This window comes from Eupeodes corollae, chromosome 3, assembly GCF_945859685.1.
Source record: "Eupeodes corollae chromosome 3, idEupCoro1.1, whole genome shotgun sequence".
Lineage (NCBI taxonomy): Eukaryota > Metazoa > Arthropoda > Insecta > Diptera > Syrphidae > Eupeodes > Eupeodes corollae.
The window spans coordinates 19,394,642-19,417,637 of NC_079149.1; the positions used below are offsets into that span (position 1 = coordinate 19,394,642).

The 22,996-nt window shown below is 35.8% G+C and overlaps 3 protein-coding genes across 3 annotated transcripts; 2 read left to right on the forward strand and 1 right to left on the reverse strand.

The window, feature by feature from the left end:
* Window positions 1–231: 231 nt before the first annotated feature.
* LOC129951517 (WD repeat-containing protein 48 homolog) lies at window positions 232–12,392 on the forward strand. The gene is made up of 11 exons (XM_056063714.1): window positions 232–458; window positions 1,018–1,114; window positions 1,209–1,334; window positions 9,108–9,320; window positions 9,399–9,989; window positions 10,057–10,262; window positions 10,333–10,437; window positions 10,508–10,647; window positions 10,729–10,924; window positions 10,996–11,190; window positions 11,263–12,392. The coding sequence occupies exons 1-11, from the start codon at window positions 414–416 to the stop codon at window positions 11,377–11,379; spliced, it is 2,031 nt and encodes a 676-aa protein (XP_055919689.1). The 5' UTR covers window positions 232–413; the 3' UTR covers window positions 11,380–12,392.
* A 4,529-nt stretch (window positions 12,393–16,921) lies between these two features.
* Window positions 16,922–18,304, reverse strand: LOC129949968 (protein Vhl). Its single transcript, XM_056061719.1, has 2 exons — window positions 17,975–18,304; window positions 16,922–17,861 (listed from the first exon to the last, which is right to left on the reverse strand). The coding sequence occupies exon 2, from the start codon at window positions 17,695–17,697 to the stop codon at window positions 17,152–17,154; it is 546 nt and encodes a 181-aa protein (XP_055917694.1). The 5' UTR covers window positions 17,698–17,861; window positions 17,975–18,304; the 3' UTR covers window positions 16,922–17,151.
* Window positions 17,794–22,618, forward strand: LOC129949969 (trafficking protein particle complex subunit 2-like protein). The gene is made up of 5 exons (XM_056061720.1): window positions 17,794–17,931; window positions 19,248–19,420; window positions 20,209–20,296; window positions 22,256–22,335; window positions 22,401–22,618. The coding sequence occupies exons 1-5, from the start codon at window positions 17,899–17,901 to the stop codon at window positions 22,444–22,446; spliced, it is 420 nt and encodes a 139-aa protein (XP_055917695.1). The 5' UTR covers window positions 17,794–17,898; the 3' UTR covers window positions 22,447–22,618.
* Window positions 22,619–22,996: the final 378 nt, after the last annotated feature.

A 22,996-nucleotide genomic window follows, 5' to 3' on the forward strand; every position in this document is an offset into this window, starting at 1 on the left:
GTATAGAAGGCTTCCTTACAACAAAATAAAACCTTCCATAAACTTGTCTCCATTTACTAATCACAAGAAAATACTAAATATCGAGTAATATTCGTTTCTCGTTATAATTCACTACCACAACAACAAAAATCACAACGGCATCGCCATCACCATCAGCAAATGACATCTATCAAAAATCCATCAAATCAACCAACCCAACGTAAACCAAAACCAACTTCACTCATAAGTGTAGTTCTTGTTTATTGTTGACAGATCACAGATGAATTTAGAAAATAGGAAAAAAATCTTCAAATTGTAATTTTTACACAAGAAATCAAATCCAATTTCAAAACTAAACCAACAAAATAGATGAAAAATAAACTCATTCAAAAGTTTTTTAGTTTTTCCTTATAAAAAAACCTTCCATTTGTATTATGTTGACGCACAAAGGTTGTCAAGGGGCGCGTAAGAAAATGCAGGTAAATACACGAAAAATAAAACCAATCGCATTTCGCATTTGCAATTTATTGTATATTCAGTTCCGAAAAAAAAGAAAAAAAAACATTAACAAGAGATTCCCAACTAACCTCCCACACAAGAGGTTGCAACAAAATGCAACGCAAAAAGCTTCAAACCTTCCAACTAATTAAATTTCCTTTGAAGTTCTTTTTAGGGAAATGACAAAGTTAATTTAATTTAGAAACATTAGAACATAATTTTAATTATTTCATTTCCTATTGATCAATAGCAACACAAACAAAAAAGAGAAACCTTACCCACAAGCTACGACTGGTGGCTCAAGTTCGGTTCCGATTTCGGTCTCGGTTATGCTTTTTTGGGGGCGATGATTGTGGGTGCTCCCCTGTCATAGTGTTTTTTTTTTTTTTATTCATCTGGCTTTTGCTTTTAGGGGTTTGATGTTTTATTTTTTCTATTTGATTAAAATTCCCTTGAGGCTTTGGGGGAGGGGGACACAGATGCATGTTCATGAGATATTTATACAATTTTTTTCATTCATACAAACTTAAATCAATTCAGGTATCATTTGTCATACGAGATGCCGAAGAGAAGCAACACCGGAATGGAGTCAATGCACTGCAGTTGGATCAAAATAATGGAAAACTTTATTCAGCTGGTGAGTTAATGATTGTGCAAATAATATGAGAGGGATTAATTTTTCTGAATGGTATCCTTTTTTTGTTTGTTCTGTTTTTTTTTTTTTTTCTTAGGGAGAGACGCAATCATCAGGGTATGGAATACAAAAGAAACCGAATCACAAAACAAATATATCAAAAGTATGGAACATCACAATGATTGGGTCAACGATATAGTTTTGTGCTGCAATGGAAGAAATTGTAAGTAGAATCCTTTAATCCCGAAACTTATTAAGAGAAAGAGTTGTCTGAGTTTTCGTCCAATCATTTCGCGCGTAGGACTTTAAATACTGAATCATTCTTTAAAATGCCAATAACAATAACATCTCTTAAACAGAACTAATAGGACTAATGGGAAATATCATGTTATCACGGGTTTTTCAAGTACTAAAATGATGGATTTATTTTTGAAGAGGTGATATAGCAAATTTGGACCACAAGGATTGTTTTGATTGTCTAGAACCGCTATTTTAGCAACATTCGTTGTTTAAGAATGTACTTCTAAATGGGTATAACTAAGTGCCATTATTTTTTCCTCATCTTGGATTAGCCGTGTATATAAGAAATGATGTTGCATACCAACTTTAGCCACAATATGGTTTGTGATCTAACACAAACTTTAACTTCATGTGGTTAAAATTCACGGTAAAAAAGTACATCATCCACGAATGTTTTTTATATCGAAGACCAAATCTGGACAGAAATTCAACTTTAACCGAATTTGATGCTCTGTCTGACTCCATTCAAAGAATTGTTGCCCATTAACCTCACACCTCGTTATTCTGGCCCGTCAACACTTGAAGGAAGGTATGTTGGGATCTTTGCTGAGTTAAATCAATTAACTCAGCTTGTCGATGAGCCAACTCGAATCTCTGACGTTGCAGGTCAATCCGCCAACACTCTAGACTTGTTTCTTACCTCTGACCCTAATAAATACACAAGCAGTGTATTATCGCCTTTAGGCCCATCAGACCATTGTATAGTATCTGCAAAATTCTCATGTCAAAAAAACTCAGTTAAAGAAAAAACTCCTATGAGAACCGTTTGGCAATATGAGAAAGCCAACTGGGACGGTCTCAATGAATTCTTCAGGAACTTTAACTGATCACTATGCTTCCTCGATAGTGACGTGGATTCCAGCGCAGATATGGTTACAAATTTAATTCTTTTTGGAATGAGAAATTTTATCCCGAATAAGGTCAAATCTATCAAACCCAAAGAGCACTCATGGTTTGATTCGATTTGTAAAGATGTTATTAGGTTCAGAGATGTAAGTTTCCGTTGTTATAAAGCCAACTCGACTGAGGAAAACCGGGATAAGTTTAAACAAGCTAGAAAGACCTGTAATGGTCATATTCGACGAACCAAATTTTTGCATGATCAGGAATTAAAGCAAAAAATACTACAATGTCCCAAAGGTATTAAAAATGTCTGGTCATTTGTAAAAAACGTACAAAGCACCACGTGATCTTCGGTTCCAACGCTCGTCCGCAATGACACTCTCTATGTAAGCTCGATTGATAAAGCCAATTTGCTTGCAGCATAGTTTGCTGTTAATTCGACGCTACCGGAAAGAGTCATGAGTCCTCCTGCTCTCGAGAGCGTAAATGATTCTATGGGACCAATCATCTTTCGCACTCGTGCAGTTGCAAGAGTGCTGCAAGACCTTGACATACACAAATCCGCTGGTCCGGATAGTATCTCCCCAATTGTTCTGAAGAGGTGTTCTTCATCACTAGGTAAACTTTTCCATCTTTCCTAATCTACAAGTCTCTTTTCGAGCCAATGAAAAATAGAATTTGTCCAGCCTGTCTCTAAAAATGTAGAATCCTCCTCTCCCTCTAACTATCGTCCAATACCACTCACGTCCCTTCTTTCCAAGGTCATGGAAACGCTGATTAATTATTAGCTTAAGAAATATCTTGAAGAAAGGAAGATTCTTAATGACCGGCAGTATGGCTTTCGTAGCAATAGGTCCACTGGTGATCTCATGATTCATCTCACCGAACAGTGGAACAAATCTTTACATCGATTTGGAGGAAGTAAGATTATTGCACTTGATATTTCAAAAGTATTTGATAAGAGTTTGGCACCAAGCTCTCTTATCGAAAATGCGTGCTTTTGGTATTGATGAATCTCTTCTTCGTTTGATTAGAAATTACCTTTCTAACTGTTAAATACAAGTTGTATTAGATGGTTTCAAGTCTGAAATTCATAAAATAAATGCTTGTGTCCCCCAGGGCTCCGTTTTGTCTCCGACTCTCTTCATTATATTCATAAATGATCTTATGTCTGTCACTTCTTCATTGAACTGTTTCGCCGACGACAGTACCTTCAGCTTCTCTTACTCGTTTCTAGATTCACAGCATTGTCCTTCGGATGTGGAACATAAACGGCATCGTATGATAAGCTCATTAAATTCTGATCTTGACGGCATTGTAAAATGGGGGGTTAGAAACCGTGTAGAATTTAATGCTTCGAAAACTCAATGCTGTCTCCTGTCGTTAAAGAGAAATACACCCCCGATGCCACTATCTATGAGTGGTACTGTCAGTACCCGGTATGTGTATCACAGATCACCTCTTATGGAATGATCACATATCACCGCCAAAAATGCTGCCAGGTGCTTAGGATTTCTCAGACGATGCAAGAAATGTTTCACCAATTCTGATCTGGCTATAATCTACAAAGCTTTCACCCGTCCAAAGCTTGAAAATAATTCGCATATCAGGGCCGGTTCCCCTAAAACAAGTTTAAATCTCTTGGATAGAATTCAAAAAAGGGCTTTAAAAATGATAGGCGACAGAACTATAATCGAAACATTTACGTCGCTAGAACCCCGCCGAAATGTTTCATGCCTTTCGATATTTTTACAAACAATGTTCTGTCGAATTAGCCAGTTCTTAAACGATTCTGCAGTAATACTCGCACTTCCAGGAATTCTCATCAGTTTACCCTTGAGCTCAATTTCGGACATACTGTCAAGTATAGAGATTCTTTCTTAAATCGCACATGGAGAATATGGAATGCTTTGGCATACTCCGTTTTTTTCTCTCCTATTTTGATGTTCAGACCTTTAAGACCAATGTCCTTCCCTATTTCTCTAACGCTCGCACTGTGTTTAAATATAAACATATAAAAGGTACTAATAACCCCTTGAGTGCTTGTGAATTATAAAAAAAAGAGTCATAAAAGATCTCAGCACCCAAAAGTCTGCTAAATCGGATGATATTGCCGATATTGTTCTGAAAAAGTGTCCTTCGACACTGACAACTTTCATCTTTATACTCTTTCTGGGTTAGTTGCGAGTAGATGGAAAAAAGTATGCAAAAAAAGGCAGATCTTCACCTCCCCTCCAATTATTAACAGACTGCACTTAAGTCCCTTTTGTGCAAGGTCAAATAACCAGCTTAAAAAATATCTGGAAGACCGAAAGCTGCTTATTGGAATAAATCTTTTCATCGTTTGGGAGGGAGTAAGAATTGTGTTCTTGATATTTCAAAAGCATTTGATAAAGATTCACTTTTAGCTCTCTTATCACTAATTTGTGATTTCAATATCGACAAATTCTTTTTTTTTTTGTAATAGAAAATACATTTTGGACCATTCAATACAAGCAATATTCGATGGGCTTATGTCTGTAAGCTACAATATAATATATAGGGCTCTGCTTTATCTACGGCACTTTTTCTGATTTTTTATTCTAGTCAAAAATAAGATAACGATGTGGGTTCGGCAATTCCGTCTGTCTGTTTGTCTGTCCTCATAAAGCTTGCATTAGAAGGACCTCAATCATCCAGATGCGGTAGTGTGATGCGCAGTAAAACGGCTCGCTAAGTACTCTAGGCCAAGGTTTCAATCTCAGTGAAGGTAGACAAATACTTTAATTAAAATAAAGGAACTAAAGACTAAGCACCATAAAGAAAGAAATCAGATAATCGGTTAGCAACCGTGAAACATATTTTATTCAAGACATATGGTAGCACAATCAAATTGTAGTATTCAAACCCCGTCAAAAATAGCCCGATATAGGTAGATACTGGTTTAAAATTAGTTTTGACAGTAACTTTAAGTTGCCTGTCACGTTAAAAAGGAAATTTAAAAAATATATAAGCTTAGTAAGTAGATTAAGTTACATAAATATGATATGAAAATTCATTTATAATAAGATTGCGATATTTAATTGACGCTTTTAAAAAGTAAAAGCCATTAAAAATGTTGAGAAATTGAGAATGAGAAATCATGCAGCTGTCAAGAAATTTTCTTCTGTACGTTTTGAATACTGGGCAGGTTCCAATAAAGTGAATGGTATTTTCCGATTCATCCATATTACATTACATTACACACTACTCAGCACATAAATGAACAGAGTAGAGAGCACAGCACCTTGAGCTACTAGACTATGTAAGGTGATAACACCACAAGACATTATTATAAGACAGAAGGACAGAAGAGAAAGAAAAACAGACAGAAAGAACACATGACAACAGCACGCGATAGGTTTCGAGGCGGTCCCCCATCTGTCTACTAACCACGCTCACTGAATCTTGATTTCGGTGATCGATGGCAACCGAAGCTTTATCAGTGACAAGTACACATTCCATCTGTATCTCCTTGGAAGGCTCTTCCATTGATATTAATTAGCCCGCAGCGAGCTTTAAAAATTATAGAAATCATATAAAGTGAATTAGAGTCATTAAAGTAGTTCGGTATGCTAGAGTAAATAAAGTTGCAATATTCATCGTGAAATTGAGACTTTGTCGCACTAACTGTAAATTCAGTCGAGTGTTTTTCTTTCATTTTCAGTAAATTCATGTCAAAAAAAAAAATCCAACGAACATCCATGGAAAAGATCCAACCATTCCTTAGCCCAAAAAGTTTTCTTGTTTATAATGGCTTTCGATACAATTTTGGGTAATCTATTATTAGTAAGGTTTAGATTTCGTCTTATGAAACTAAAATGTAGCTGGAGGGACGTTAGAAAACCTTTCGGTAAACCTGTTTCAATTTGCAGAGCATAGTTAGGCGTACTATCGGGGCGTAAAAAGCATTTTTTCATGAAGAAACGATGCAATTTTTCGACTTGGTTGTATTCGCGGTATCCCTAAACTTGAGCACAGTACAACATAATAGCTTTTAAGGCGGCATTGTATATTTTGAACTTTGTTGAGTGTTGGACGGCATTGTCTCGCAGCAGTCTCTACCACGTTGCATTGATGGAATTTTTAGATGCTCCCAATCTGTTTGTTAGATGCTCATTCCAAGACATGTTGGAATTAAACACTACGCCAAGATATTTGTAGTGATTAGACACCTTTATTTCAGAATTATTGTAACACCATTTTTCGCACGCTGCTCTTCTTCCACCATTGCGAAATATTACTATTTCCGACTTATCAAGACTTATTTTAAGATTTCATTGAATGCAGTAAGTTTTAAAACCCTCAAGCTGTTGCAAATGGGAAGGATTATCTGACAACAGTACAATATCGTTTTCGCATATAAAAGGGCGTTAATTTGAAGATTGTCTAAAACAATACCGATTGGAAGTTCCGCATGAGGATCATTTAAAAACAAAATGAAAAGAAAAGAGCTTATCACACATCCTTGAAGAGCACCTTTCTTCATGGGGATTTCTGCATAAAAGATTATAAACTTGGTCCACAGTAGAATAGTTCTATATGCAGCTTTAAATTCGTTGATTATGTTGTTTTTTTTCTATCCAAGCTGACAGTCTGTTGAAGAGAACTGTAGTAAATAGCTTATAGAGCGTATCGAGGAATAAAAGTCGTCTATAGTTAGACACAACATTAGTATCTTCCTTCTTGAACAGTGGGTATATAATGGATTTTGTGAAGGATGATGGTAGCGTTGCAGTTTCAAGAATCTCAGTGAATAACTTCTGTATTTCTTCAAAAAGACAAGGAAATTCATACGGTATTCCATCAAAACCAGGAGTTTTCAAATTTTTTGATGAAGATATAGCATAATATATCTCGTGCAGCTCAATGGTGTAATCTAACCCTGGAACATGTCGCTGAGGAAGAGTGTTTAAGATACTAGCTGAATCATTTGATTGCGAGAGTAAGCTTTCAAAATGCATTTTAAATTCATTTACTTTTATGGACGTTGTTTCAATCGAATGTCCGCGTATTTGTTTTGCAATCTTCCACCACTCTCGGGCTGAATGCACAGATTCAAGACTCCTAGTAAGGCTAACGAAATAAGCTTGTTCTTTAGTTTTACATAAAATCCTATATTTTTATAATAGCCCGATATATTTTTAACTTCAACTCTTAACTTAGCTTCTTGCAATAAACAAAATATATTAGGGTACCTCTTCAAAAACTGTTTTTTGATTAAAAATTTATATACAAAGGTTTCTTTGAGAAATTAAACTTACTGGAAGAAGTTCATGGAACTTTAACTTCTAATGGTCTTACTTGCTTCGCTGAAAATAGTACCCTCAGCTTTTTATATTCGTTTCTAACTCAACAATACTCTTTTGGTACTCTTTCAACTTACTTAAGTCAATTAGACTTTATTAAACGAAGATCATTCAAATTGATAGTTTCATCTTTTATTTCTTTTGACTTACCCTTTTTTACCTGAATTTTTACGGATTATCCTCATCCAAAATAACCAATTAGATTCCTACCCTCAAACAATTCAACCGTAATTTTCGCACCTCCAAGAATTTTCATCATTAAACTCTTGAGCCCGATATATGTCGTACATCAAGTAGAGTTATTCGTCTGAATTTGGCATTAAAATGTAGGTGATATTCCGCCCCCTCTCACCGCACACAGAAATCGTTATAAAGAATACTTGCAATTGACTAGGTCCTGGTTTTCACGGTCTGAAGCGTTGAGGCCAACTTTATTTAATCTATTTACTTTGTTGCTCTCAGTTTCTACCACACTTTTCACAAGTTGTGTATATTATGATATCTTTCCAAAAACAGAACCTGATCAACTTTCTTACTTACTTAATTAAGGTAATCTTACAGTCCTGTGTAAACTAGAGCTTCACCCAACATATTTTACCATCTAGCTCCCAGTAAGATAATGTCACTTTCCACTTGTGTTCGCCGCCTAATCCGTGGCCTTGCTCTGCAGCGGCGCTGTGCTCTGAGGTGGATTGGAACACTTACCGGACTGGAGCGTTGGTTTTTATGTGATCTACGTCACCCAGCCATCTCAGCCGTTGAACTTTTATTCTCCTGGCTAAATCAACGTTGTTGTTGAGCGATTACAGTTTTGTCGTTTCAGGTATTCGGGGCCGAAGATCACTCAAAAAAAAAAACACTCTCACACGAAACAATCCAAATTACTTTTGTCAAAGTCGATGCTTCTTTACCGTATAGCAGGTTGAGGATGCCGTGAGTCTTTAATAGAAACATTTTAGTTGCCCGGGTGAGTTAATACTCAGCCCAAAACATCAGCAATTGAGTAATTTTTCGTTTTATCTCAAGGCTAGCTAGTGTTATTTTTTGAGTTCATAGCGAAGCCCAGGTAGACGAAGTCCTTAACTACCTAAAAGTTGCATATGTCGAATGTGTTGTTTTAACCGAGACGTCGTCGGTTTTGAAGGTTCTCTCTTGATTACATAGAAACGATTTGGCTGCTTCTGTCTTAATGCTCACAATAGTCCCATTGACATCGCGAGTTCTTCAAATTTGTAAATAAAAAAATGGACAAACTTTTGAAAGATAAAAAAACTTCGCTTGTGTAAGATTCAGGCCAAAATTATTTAAATTATGAGATTTTCATCTAAGTTCTGTTTTCAATGAACATAAACAAAACTTGCGTGTTAACAGAGTCCAAGTGAGACACCGTTAAGAAACACCAATGTACCAGTTTTTGAAGCACTTAAAGAATGTAAAACTATTTTGAAGTCAATCAATTAAAAGGATTGTCTTTAACTTTTTGTTATTTGAAAGTATAATTTCTTTATCCCTTTTCTTAATTGCAGTGATTAGTGCCAGCTGTGATACAACTGTTAAGGTGTGGAATGCCCATCAAGGCTTCTGTATGTCAACCCTCAAAACTCACCGAGATTATGTGCAAGCACTGGCATACGCCAAAGATAGAGAACAAGTAGCCAGTGCGGGTCTAGATAAATCTATATTCTTATGGGACGTCAATACCTTAACAGCCCTGACTGCCAGTAATAACACCGTGTCAAGTAAGTTCTTCCAACATTTCCTCACCACATAAGATAACATATACATTTTGTATTCTTTATTTTTTTGACATAAAATAGCTTCAAATCTCTTAGGATCGAGAGATTCAATATACAGCTTAGCTATGAATCCTTCGGGAACCGTGATTGTCAGTGGTTCTACGGAGAACCTCCTACGAATATGGGATCCTCGAATGTGCAAAAAAATGATGAAACTACGTGGTCATGCGGAGAATGTTCGAGCACTAGTCGTATCGCCCGATGGAACTCAAGTCGTCTCTGGGAGCTCCGATGGTACCATAAAACTGTGGCATCTGGGACAACAGGGTTGCATTCAGACAATAAATGTCCACACAGAAGGAGTGTGGGCATTGTTGATGAGTGAGAATTTCCAATATGTAATATCGGGCAGTAGGGATAAGAAGATTTTCCTAACCGAGCTGCGGAATCCCAGCAATAGTGTGCTGGTGTGTGAGGAGAAGGCTCCCGTTCTGAGTCTGTGCTATGACATCGATAAGACGGGCGTGTGGGCGACAACATGGAATTCAGATATTCGTTGTTGGAAACTGCCGCATCATGACAAAAGTTCACAGAATTCAACACCTGCCACCTCCACCGCTGCCGCCACCACTGATGGTAGTACAAAGGGTGTTGAAATTACATGTATCAAGGGTAAGTCTCAAAATATGATCCCAAAAACAAAACGGGTCTAAAGGGTTCTGTGTGTCCAACAATTTAGGTGGAGCAGCAATAAAAAAATCAACTGTGTTAAATGATAAACGTCACATTGTGACAAAAGACACAGAAGATAACGTATCGATTTATGATGTGTTGAGGGTAGTCAAGAAGGAAGATCTTGGCAAGGTCGATTACGAGGAGGAGATTAAAAAACGAAATTACAAAGTGTACATTCCAAATTGGTTTACAGTGGATCTCAAAACTGGTGTAAGCTTAAAAAACTAATTTCTGTGGCTTCATTTTAATTGAATGTATCTTCAAAAAAATATGTGTACAGATGCCAACAATTGTCTTGGGACAAGATGAGGTCGATTGTTTTGCAGCCTGGGTATCTATAGAAGCTGGTCTTCCTGAATTGGCTGAACCCACATCTGATATAAAAGTAAATATTTTCATCTTCTTCTTTGTTGTCTTAAAATCTAAAGGAATCTTTTTTATTCCTAAAAAAATAGATAAACTATGGCAAACTACTTTTGGAAGCATTGCTGGAATATTGGAGACCACCTCATAGCTTACCCGCCGATGAATTAGATTCGGATATTAAGGGTAATGGTTATTTTCAAGTTCCAAAACACACGCCTGTTATTTTCAGGTAAGTTATTAAAAGTCTAATACAACTTTCGCCGACTTATCTAAAAAGTCTCCACTTTTTTGTAAACTAAAAAAAAAACAGTGAAGTTGCTGGTCGAACAACATGTCGTCTGTTAGTTCGAGATGCAGCTGGTGAAAACGAAAGCACAGGCCTACACGAGACTGTCCCGCAATGGGTAACAGACGTCGTTATCGAAAAGAATACTCCTAAATTTACTAAGATATCGTTCTTCCTCACACCACATCCTTCAATGGTCAAACCAGAACGTATTAAAAAGGTACATTTTATTTCTATTCTTATATTCTCCTCCCTTTTGTCCAACTTATCAAATGGGATTTGTTTTAATAGGATCGACTAGTCGCAAACGAATTTATTCAATGTAGAAAAGTGTGTGAGCATGTTTTGGAAAAGGTGCTGGGTGCAGAAACCACTCCAAGTGGCGGAAATGCTTCAAACTCATCCCAAAATAGTCAAAGTGATGCCAACTCTGAGGGCTCACAAATTCCACCGGAAGATCGAATTGAATTACAATGCAATGATGTGGTACTTAAAATACTCCACCCCCTCAGAAACAAAATGTCTCCAATTTGATTCTATTTTTGTGATTTCTTAAAGGTTGTCGATCCCAACATGGACCTCCGTACAGTTCGCCACTTTATTTGGAAGCAATCAGCAGACCTGACTTTCCAATACAAAACAAAGCCAAACTTTAGCTACGATGCTAAGATTTAAGAAGAAAATCAAAGTTAAAAACAAAACCTCAATTATACACTCATTAAGGGGGAACAAAATGAAAATTATTGTTTTCTCGGTACAAAATGCGGAAATGCGGCGGCGCGGCGGCGGTGGACTCCTCCTAGACTCCTAGATTACCGCAAATGGATTTGCCCTGTGCAAGAACTAAAGCTTAGCACACGATGGCATCTTTTGATCATCATCACCACCAACCTTCTTTTACCAACCCCCCTTCCCTCTCTTTGTTGTTGTTAACGTATTTAAGTGAATTGTGTTTTTATTTTTTAAATTCTCTTTTTGTTTGACCTTTGAAAAAGTTCGTTCAAGTTGAGATCATTATTAGTATGAGTTTGTTTTTGAAAAATGATTAAATCAAAAAAACAACAAGCTAAGCTTGTTTTTGTTTTCTCATCTCAGACCTGTGTTGTCGTTGTAATTTTGTTATCCTAGACTGCATTGTAATCTAACATTCTGCCAATATCCTTTAGAGACTAACTCCAATTGTTCTAAAATTACCAAAAACAAAAAACCTTTTCTTCATTCTTTTTAGAACGAAATTGATGTATGTACGTCTTTTCTTTTTGTTTAAATGGTTTTTGTTGTATTCCCTTAAGAATAAAAAGAAGAATATTACTTGTTTAAGTTGTTATATGAGAAAAAAAAAAAAAAAAAAACAAAAATATAAACTCCAGTATTTCATTATTCCAATATTTTATCAAAAACAAAGAAAAACAAAATAAATTAATAATATTAACAAAACTATGCAAAACCAAACCTGAATTATAAAAAACAAAAAAGTGTAAAAGTAAATTTATAGCATTTAATATTTTCAGTTAAAGAAAAAACAAATATCATAAATGTCATTCTCGAAGAGTGTACATAAGACACTTAGAAAGTAAAACAAAAGTAAAAAACATTTAATAATTTAATAAACAAAACAAAAGCTATGAAATTAATACAAATACAAAAAAAAAACTTAAAAAAAGTTTATAAAAGAAAAAAAAACATAATATTTGGGGTTTTATTTTATCGTAAAATATAAGTTGAAAGCAATGCAAACTAATCACTAGGAAGATGACCAAAAGGACACCTTGCCAATATACGGAGGTATTACCCTTAGAAGAGAAATGTTTTTGCAATTAAAAGATTTTTTGCAATTTTCATTTTTTTCCATTTCAGATCCAGCTTCATGAAGTACCCGTAGCGTGATGGTTAGTGCGTTGGACTGTCAGTCGTTCTTTGACTTCAAAACTGTGGAGAATTGCTATTCTGATTTTATTTGAAAGTTAAACTAGTGCAAGTGTTTGAGACTAATCTAAAGTTGGATAGTTGCCACTGTATTTTATAACAGATCGGTAGCCTAGTGGAGGTGGCGTCCGGACATTATCGCCGTCGTAACATTATCGCCCCAAAGCAGTTTTGAGAGTGTAAAGAAAATCGAATCCTTCGACTATCAAGCTGAACACTGGGACACATTAAAAAGGCGCGACTACATTCTACAATGTACGAAGTGCTAGAGTTTTGGTCATGCCAAAGCCAACTGCAATGTGCAGTTGCGCTGTGTCAGGTGCTCAGAAACCCACATCGAAAGAGAATGCAAGCTGGGGAATGAGCGGGTTGACGATTTAAATCAGTTCAAGCGTGTCCTTTGTGGAAACCAAGGGCACCCAGCTAACTATGGAGGTTGCCCTAAGGTCCAACAAATGAAGCAAAAACGGGAGAGTCAAAAAGCCGAAGGAAGTCGAACAGTTCGACAGGCTCCAACACAAAAATTCGTAGATCCCAAATTCTCTTACGCCCAAATGGTGTCAGGGAATGGGAACATGAGACAGGCTCCACCGGTTGTCCCAAAGGACCCCGTGCCTAAGGCACTAGAGGTGCAGCCTGACATTGTAGCCTTGTTGTTGAGCATTCAAAGTCAACTAACAGGGCTGCAAAGTCAGATAAAGGAGCAAAGCAAAAGGGTAGATCATCTCTACTCTTTGTTGCCTGGCCTTGCGCAACTTAGACCATAATGGGCGACGCGCCTAAAAGTCTTAGCTGTGAATGTAAATTCACCGATTAGTATTGAACGAAGAGCCAACATGATCCAAAGCGAAACCATGCTAAACCACAAATACAAATTGACTTATAAAAATTAAAATATCGTAAGAGGGGACCAGCCCGACTCCACTCAAGGAAGCGGTGTCGCTCTCTTTATATGAAAAGGCACTAATTATAAAGTCATTTACAACAATGAATTGCAAAAGCTCAAGACGCTAGAAGTTTGCGTTGTATGCATCTCTCTGACTCAAAAGAAGCCGCTGTATATGATTTTCGCTGGAGCTCCGCAGGTTACTTGAGAACTCCAGATTGTTTTTAGGGAACTTGAACTGAGCTTGGAAGAAAACTATTTCATCTTAGCTAGTGATTTGAACGCAAAACATAAAGATTGGGGAAATCAACATAAATATCTCAGAGGTAACCATATTTTTAATTTGATGAATCTTTACAGCTTTGAATATGGCGTCGACCTGCTGGCTACTGAAAAGGCATGGTATCCAAGAAGCGGCTCCTTTCTGGATCTTTTGCTATACGACACCAGACTGACAGTAACAGACAAAGTGGGTAATCACCCTCGAAACTGCTTACAGACAGTCGAGTACGACAGTGATCACTGCGGACTGGCTGCTCTAATGCAGATTCCGAACGAACGCGTGGAGTTGGAGGAATACGTTGCAGCGCACTCTTACAATTACAGTAAAATGCACTGGCCTCGTTTCACCAATGCCCTAGCGAGAGAACTTCGTTCGAGTGACATAGCCCCACCAAACAACAGGAACCTGACAAATACAGAAATTGACCAACATTTACAACAGATGGACGAAACAGTAAAACGAATGATGGAACGGACAATACCAAAGTACAAAGAAGGGGACGCTTACAGAAACGCACTGTGAAGGCACAAGACTAAAAAACTTGTACAGACGACCTACAGACCCACATGACTTTGAGGTTAGGACACTGAATATGTCAGTAAAAAATGTTTATCTGTAGATTAAGGAGAACTACAGGTTATCAATTAACAAGTACTGGAACCGCAAGATCCGGTCAGTTAATTCCAGTGACTTGAGCATGTTTCCTTAAATCAACAAGATATTTAGGAAAAAGAACAATAACGACCTTCTGTGTCTGAAACTCCAAAGAACTGAAGAGAACGGAGACGTTCTCAGGACAGCGCAAGTAGATCCAGAAGAAGCCATCTTTGACGATGACTTTTTTATAATTGAAGATCCGAACGAAAAAGTGGAGGCGGTAGGAGCTGCTTGCCAGCAAGTGTACAAGGTGAATGTTAGCATGCGGCCCAACCACGACCTGAATAACAGAGCCGTACTTAATCACTTTTAGATTCGAAATGATTAACACAATGGCGATCTAAGAACCGCGGTTTCAAATGCAATAATCGCCGGGCAAACGGGAGCAAGTCCCTTGTTAGTGACGAAGGTTGAGCTTCAGCTCATCCTCAATTCAATACAAAATAAAAAGTCAGCAGGTGTCGAAGTTATATCCAACGTTGTACTAAGTCATTTACCGATGGAGGCAAATGACATTTACACCGCACTCTTCAATAATGCACTGAATAATGCATATTATCCAGTGCATTGGAAGACCGCTGTAGTTCATCCTCTCCCGAAAAAGGGAAAGGACAACTCCAACCCGTCAAATCTTTGGTCGATAAGTCTTCTTCCGAGCATCAGCAAAGTTTTCGAAAAGATCATCAATAGGGCACTGACTAGTCTGGGAAGTCGATATGGGGTTTTAATCCTTGGCCGGCTTACATACATGTTTTATAGTTTTAGGGTTTCGTTTTAAGTAAAATAGGCATGGTGGCACAAAAAAATAAATAAATAAAAAAAGGACAAACGAAAATGTTTGATAGTTAGATTTGCTTCTGTGGTTGTTATAGTTTTATGTAGTTTATAGGTAGAATAGGTAGTTTAATAGCTTGAATGCCGAGCTCTTTAAAGCAGCTGGAGATAAGTTGGTTAGGAAGAAGAAATGCCCGATCCTGAAAAAAGAGGAGCTGCACCAACGATAGAGGAATCAGTCTACTTAACATCGCCTACAAAATCTTCTTTGCCGTAATATGTGAACGTCTAAAGCCCATCGCAACAACCTGATAGGTCCTTATCAGTATGGTTTTAGACCAGGAAAGTCCACAGTTGATCAAATATTCACATTACGGCAGATCCTGGAAAAACCCATGAACACCAAATGGACACCCACTATCTTTTTATCCATTTCAAGGCCGCATATGGCCGCTCCATAAAAGTTGGAAACAATTGAACAGAACCTTTCGATGTCAAGAAAGGTTTTAGACAAGGTGATGTGCTGTCATGCGATTTTTTTAACATCGTGCTTGAAAGAATAGTGCAGAGCTCACACGTCAACACTAGAGACACTATCTTTCAAAAGTCTGTCCAATTACCAGCATATGCTGATGACATTGACATAATTGGAAGAACTCAGCGTGATGTCAATGGGGCTTTTGTGAGTATTGAGGCAGAGGCGGCAAAAATGGGTTTAACGGTTAATGAGGGCAAAACAAAGTACATGCTGTCGTCAAGAAAGGACATACAACACCGACGTCTTGGTCAAAACGTCACCATCGAGAGACCTAACTTTGAGGAAGTCAAGGACTTCGTCTACCTAGGATCCGCTGTAAACGCAGAAAACGATACCAGCGCTGAGATCAAACGCAGAATAACTCTTCTTAACCGCTGTTTCTTTGGAATAAGAAAGCAATTGAGTGGTAAAGTCCTCTCTCGAGGGACCAAAGAGTCGCTATATAAGATCCTTATCATCCCAGTCCTGCTATACGGTGCAGAACCATGGACTATGACAAAAGCGGGTGAAAGCACCTTGGGTCGGTTTGAGAGAAAAGTTCTTAGTGTGATCTACGGTCCCGTATGCATCGAAGGAGTGGAGGAGAAGATGGAACGACGAGCTGTACGGGCTGCACAGCGAAGAAGAGTTAGCCAAAAGGGTAAAAGTCCAACGACTAAGATGGCTGGCTCACGTAGAGCGCATGGAAACCAATACTCCAGTCGGGTCTTCGAATCCACACCCACAGCACAGCGCAGTAAAGGAAGACCGCTGATCAGGTGGCGCGCAAAAGTGGACCTCACCCAACTTGGAGTGCGAAACTCGAGACATCTAGCTAGGGGCCGAGCTGGATGGAGAAGTTTGTTGGGTGAGGCCCTAGTTCATTGATATTCGAAATCAGAACTTAAATTAACTCCACAATGAATTTTTCAAAAACATCAAAACATTAAATCCAATGTTTCTCTAAACTTCATGTTAAGTCAAATGAAGACTCATAACTCATATTTAGAATTTCTAGAAATGATTCCAGCTGTATTAAGAGGACAACTTTTCAAACTGGTGTATTTCAAAAATCTGATCTGATAGGACAATTAAAAGATGAGATTCGGATCAGGACAACTTAATCATTTAGTATCATCAAGAAAAATGCAACGTTAAACTCAAAAAGAAAAAATCATTGATATCTTACACAAAACTTGTTTTTTATTCAATAATTTTAACATCTACTTGGCCATATTGATTTAACGTCCATATAATTATTATAGTTTTATTATTATTAGTTTCCATTTTATTTATTTATTATTTAATTCCTAGATCACAATACTTATGCACAAATTAACTTATTTTGTTCTTAATATTACAAAAACAAAACACCTATAACACAGTGTTTCGATACTATGTATATCAGTTATTGTAAAACATTAAAAATTCCAAATTACCCGTACTTCGGCGGAATGCCAAAACTTGTCTAAATATTGATAGTAGATCGTCTTTGAGCACTTTGGGTAATTCAAGTTGCTCAATCATTTCCTCCGAGCGACAATTCATTTCTCGCACAACATGCCACAGCATATTCTCTCGCAACGTACGCACAGGAAAATGTACAATAAGAACTTTTCGGGCTGAAACTAGAACACCTGGGTCGCGAGGATGTGTCATAAAATAAGGCTCCGCCACGTAGACGCTTTTATTTAAAACCTTCATTCTCTCGCCGTTGTAGGCGTCTCGAAAAGTCCAGGCGTGTGAGCGATAGGTGTTGACTTCTACAGCACCACGCGGACGTAGACGTTGAAAGACTTTTGGTGTTCCATTAAAATCTAGCCAATATATCGTTATGTTACGTGATGTACCGTTGACGAACATTAAAAACGACTTTTCAGTGGAATCCATTGAGCGTATTTTCTCATTTGAATATGCACTTCCGTCTTCCATGTTCCATATTAAATCCATTTTCGGTTTGTTTTAGTTAAACAATCAATGCATAGATGGCAGTAGGAGTGGAAAGAAGATATCTTTCAATTGTTTTTGATGAAGTTTGACAGTTCTTTTTTGTCTGTCTTTCTTCCTCCGATTGTGAACTTGTCAACCTCACTCAAGAACCAACCATCAAATTGCTGGAGAAAAAAATAAAGTGAAACGAAAATTTTTCAAATGGCTATTTGTATATCAATTATTGGCAAAGATGTAAGATTTTGTGGTGTAATAAAACTATATTTGATTAACTTACCAATTCAAGAATCGATTAGAATTGAAATTGATTGAATTTTGATGAAATTAAGCGAGTTTTAAACAAAAACAAAAGTGGAAAAATGTTGGTGGTGTATTTCTTGACATTCCCTCACGGTCGCGTTGACATTCTGAGAACGAGAAGTGAGCGAGAGAGTGCGATGTGTTGTAAATTTTGTTTTGTTTATGTTTTTCTTGAGTTGTTGTTTTATGATATTCACTTTAATCTTTAAATTACTTCTTTAGAAATGTAAAATACTTAAAAATTGTTTTTGAAAAGAGGCGTAAACAAGCCATTTAGTGTCCTTAAATTTGGTAATTTTAGTGAGAGAAATAATACAAAGTTGAATATGTCAACGTGACAGCTGTTCTACTCTTATGAGCTGTATTACCGACATTTTAAACTCTTACAGGGTGAACATTTAAAAATTGTAGCTGATTGTTCAATTGGAAAAATCTTACTTTCAGTTTCAGAATTTCAATTGATAAAAGTTTCTCTTAATTTTGTTGGTTTTGTGAAAGATTTAGTCAATTTAGATCAAATTGCCAGAACTTGGGATTTAAAACCAAAGAAATGTACATTTGTTCAGTAGTGATTAAAATTTTCCATAGTAATGTTGGGAGTTTCCATTCATAAATCAATCAATTCGATTTTCAAATTTGTCGTTCTATTGTTTGGTTAAATTGATCTCTACTTGCTCAGACGCCGTTAAAATCTTCATCTGTCAGTTTTCTGTAAGGCAGTTTGTGTGCGTGTGTGTTTTTTTTTAATTCAATTTAATTCTGAAAACTTTGTTACAAATATTTATAGAATAATTCTTTTTCAAGCTCACGTTATTCCTATAAATTACGTCCAGGAGATACGCCGTAAAATGTAAAGTTGAAAATTACACCAACAGTAGTTTTACTGACAACTTGCAATTTTTCTTAATGTCGCCGTTAGCCACAATGTGGCGTTGGAGGTTATTTTTAAAAAAGTTATGTTAAAAAGCATGCAAGAGCTAATGTCGTCTAAGCCACTAGGTGGCTTTCAGTCAGTAACAAATTTACCATCCATAGTATTTTTTCATATTACTCTAAATTTCAAATTATGTCATTCCGCTTAGGGTTTTTGAAATGTCGTGGTTAATATAACTGACATTGAACTTGAAGCATAATTATTTGTTTCTTAATATTCATCACAAAATCAACAATTTTATGTAATTCTTACAGATAAATAACTGTGTGAATTGATGAAAAGCCTGTACTAATTAATTTTCTTTTATATTTTACAGAATGCGCCTATATACTTGGCAACAACAGACTTGGATAAGGAGCTGGAACTTCAATACCAAGTACATGCTGCCTTAGATGTTGTTGAAGAAAAATGCCTACCCACTCCAAAAGCTACACCTGAATCTAAAGAACTTTATTTAGGACTCTTATACACAACCGAAACTCATAAAATGTAATTTTCTTTTTCTTTTTTTTTGATAATTTCATGTTTTTAATATTCATAAATTTTTTCCATCACTCAGACCTTTGTTATGGTATATGGTTTCCAATAAGGGTTTTTTTTTTTTAATACTAAGCTATTTGATCAGCTTACACTTTTGTCTTTTCACATTTGACTATACCATTAACAAAAAGTTGTCCAGTTTATACTTCTGAGATCTCTGATAATTTTCTTAGATAGATTTACATTTATTTCTATCCTATTTAAGTTTTCCAATAGAGAATTCTTCAGAAATCAAATCAAAAAAATCTGTTCTCAGATTTCTGAAACGAAACACGCTTCAAAAACACATTGAAATTGTTACCATTCACTGCAAAAGAGGCCAATGCTCCACAATCTATTTAAGACCTTATCTCCTAAAAAATTCCATCTTTTAAATATCAAAATTCAATCTCTTTAAAATGAACTTCTTACAAGCTCATAATGGTTAAAAGTTAAAAGAAATCTTTCTCGGCATTATAAAAAAAGTATGCTTTTAAATATTGCACTGGAGTACGTCTGGTTGCATATTTTGAAGTTAGTTTATTTTTGGTCAGTGGTAAAAAAGAATAACCATCTGAATTAAGTAACTGGTCAAATATTTTTCACTATATTCCATCATATTTGTAAAACAAAATCTCCAACAATCTTACCAAATACGTTTTTAGTAGAATTTTGCATAATAAACGGATTTAGTATAATAGTTTCTTAATTTAAAATATAAATTATTCGTTTCATATTTTTTTTGTTCATATTTTTAGCTATGGCTTTGTGACAAATACCAAAATCAAATTCATCATCGTTGTTGACTCTGGAAATATTGCTTTAAGAGAAAATGAAGTGAGATCGGTAAGATATTTAATTAAACTAAATTTAATAATTAAATTAATCTGTCAAATTTAACTGTCATTAAAAGTGTCATAGTGTTCGTGGGCAGGCTCAGACAACACAAGGGACTTCATTTGCAGTCAACAAGTGTCATAAACTTTAAACTCGGAATTTTAATTCACTACCATCTACTTTCAGTTTATGCTACCAAACACATTGGACAGGTTCAGACGACAAAGTTAGGCAAGTTTCTAGTATCTGCCAAAAAATACCTTCCAATTAAGGAAGCTTTAATGGAAAGCTGACTGGAAAGTTTATCTAGAAAAATCTCCCTAACCTTCAAGTCAAGTCTACTTATATCAAAATGACAGTTGATAATGTTTTTTAATTCAACTGAAAGCTGAATGAAAAAAACTGTGATTTATTTATTTTCTGCACAACTTTATTTAATGCTCCTGTAAAAAGGGTTTCTTGTCAATTTGGAAAAGAATTAACTAACATTGTTTTACAATACAAAATACAAATCGTGGTGGACTTGTAGTTTGCCTGAGGAGTGTTTTTAAGACAATAATTTTGTTGGTACTTTTTGTACTATGAACTTAAAGTAGAGATTTGTGAAGTAAAGTTCTGAATTTGAAATTTATGACGCTTGAAAAACGAACAGTTGCCTTGGTTAAAATTTACGTTCAAAGAATGAAGTTGACTGCAAATGAAGTCCTTTATGTTGGCTGAACCTGTCTATTGTCTACAGAACACAATTCAGGGAAGCTACAAGTCTATCACGATTTGTATTTTGTATTGTAAAGAAATATGTATTACTTATTTCTTTTATAATTTGACAAGGAATTCTTTAACACAAAGCATTAACAATTGGAATTGTGCGACAAATAAGTAAATCGTAGAAGAATATAGTTCAACTTCCATTTAATTAAAAAACCATGATCGATTGTCATTCTGACATAAGTTGACTGGACTTGATAGTTAGGGAGATTTTTCTTGGCTAACTTTCCAGTCAAGTTTCCTATAAAGTTGCCTTAGTTGGAAGGCAATTTTTTGGCAGCTGCAAAATCAGATGCTAGAAACTTGCCTTACTTTCAAGTCCCTTATGTCGTCTGAATCTGTCCAATATCTCCCTAACTATTAAGTCAAGTCTATTGCTATCAAAATGATAGTTATTCATGTTTTAGCATTCAACTGAAAGCTAAACTTTATAACTATGATTTATTCATTTTCTGCAAAACTTCATTTAAATCTCTTTTTTAATTTCTTTACAAAACAAAATGCAAATCGTGATGGACTTAAAGCTTGCATGGGGAGTGGTTTGTAGACAAAAATGTTTTTGGTAGTTTTTGTACTATGTACGAAGTAAATTTCTAAATTTGAAATTCATGACACTTTAAAAACTAACTAGTTGCCTTGGCCAAAATGTACAAACGTTCAAAGAATGAAATTGACTGCAAATGTAGAGCCATATGTTGTATGAACCTGCCCATTTTTCTTGAATAACTTACCAGTCGCCTTAATTGAAAGGCAATTTTTTGGCAGCTGGCAATCAGAAACTAGATACCTGCCTTACTTTCAAGACCCTGGCCATTTTAAAGCAAAACTAATACAATTTTGGCCAGGAAACTGCTCGAAATGTGCGAACATGTGAATTAAAATTATTTTTAAGATTCGCATGATGTGAATCTTCTCGAGGCGGCCATTTGAATGGTGTTTCTTTTTACACTTACAAAAGCCCAAACCATACGTAAGGTTGAAATAAAATGATCATCAAAAATGTCTCACTGTGTTTTATTAAACTTTACAGCCGAAACAAAAAAATGTATGACCTTTACTTCTATTTCCTGATTTGATTTTTTTTAAATATTAATTCATTATGATATTTATGCAAAATGATAGAAATTTCTTTGAGACAGATAAATTTATGAATTTAAGATTTTTTGAATATTTATTGAAACTGCTTTTTGATTTTTATAGATGTTTCGAAATTTGCAAATATTGTACACTGACGCTGTGTGTAATCCATTCTATGCCCCTGGAGAGCAACTTACATCGAGGTATGTATAAATAACAAGTTTTTGAAACCATGTACAATTTTTCTAACTTACATTTTTACTTTCAGAAAATTTGACAAGACTGTAAGAAATATCATGAGCGGAAATTCATAAAGAAGGCGTGTTATTAGTTTTTCATTAATTTAAATAAAGCTTAAAATAAAAACAAAACAAAATCAACAGAATAAAAATACCAAAATATGAAATATTTAAGTATTTTTTCTTTTAAAAATACAACAATATCAATAAAAATAATTTGTTATACTAAATAATGCAGAATGAACAATTAGTTTTTATTTGAATTCCTTAAAGAAAGCCCAGGCTTCAGAATCTATTGAATAACCATTGTTGAAGGCTTTCAGATGAAACACTGTCTTAAATATCTATTTACTCATTGCTATTCGAATTTCTTGGGAATATTTGTTTATCTTTTAATCATATTCAAAGACCAATCCTACTCCTTGGAATTACCTTGTACATAGCTACGTCCTATGTCCCATCCTCTAAATTGCCTCACATTTAATTAGCATATTAACTGCTTGCCATAATAATATCATTGCATAACAATTCGCAAACGCAATCATATTTCATAAATGTCCTGTCCACTACAACCAGCCCACCAATTCTGTGGTTTTGATATTTCTGCTAATGAGGCCAACCTTTT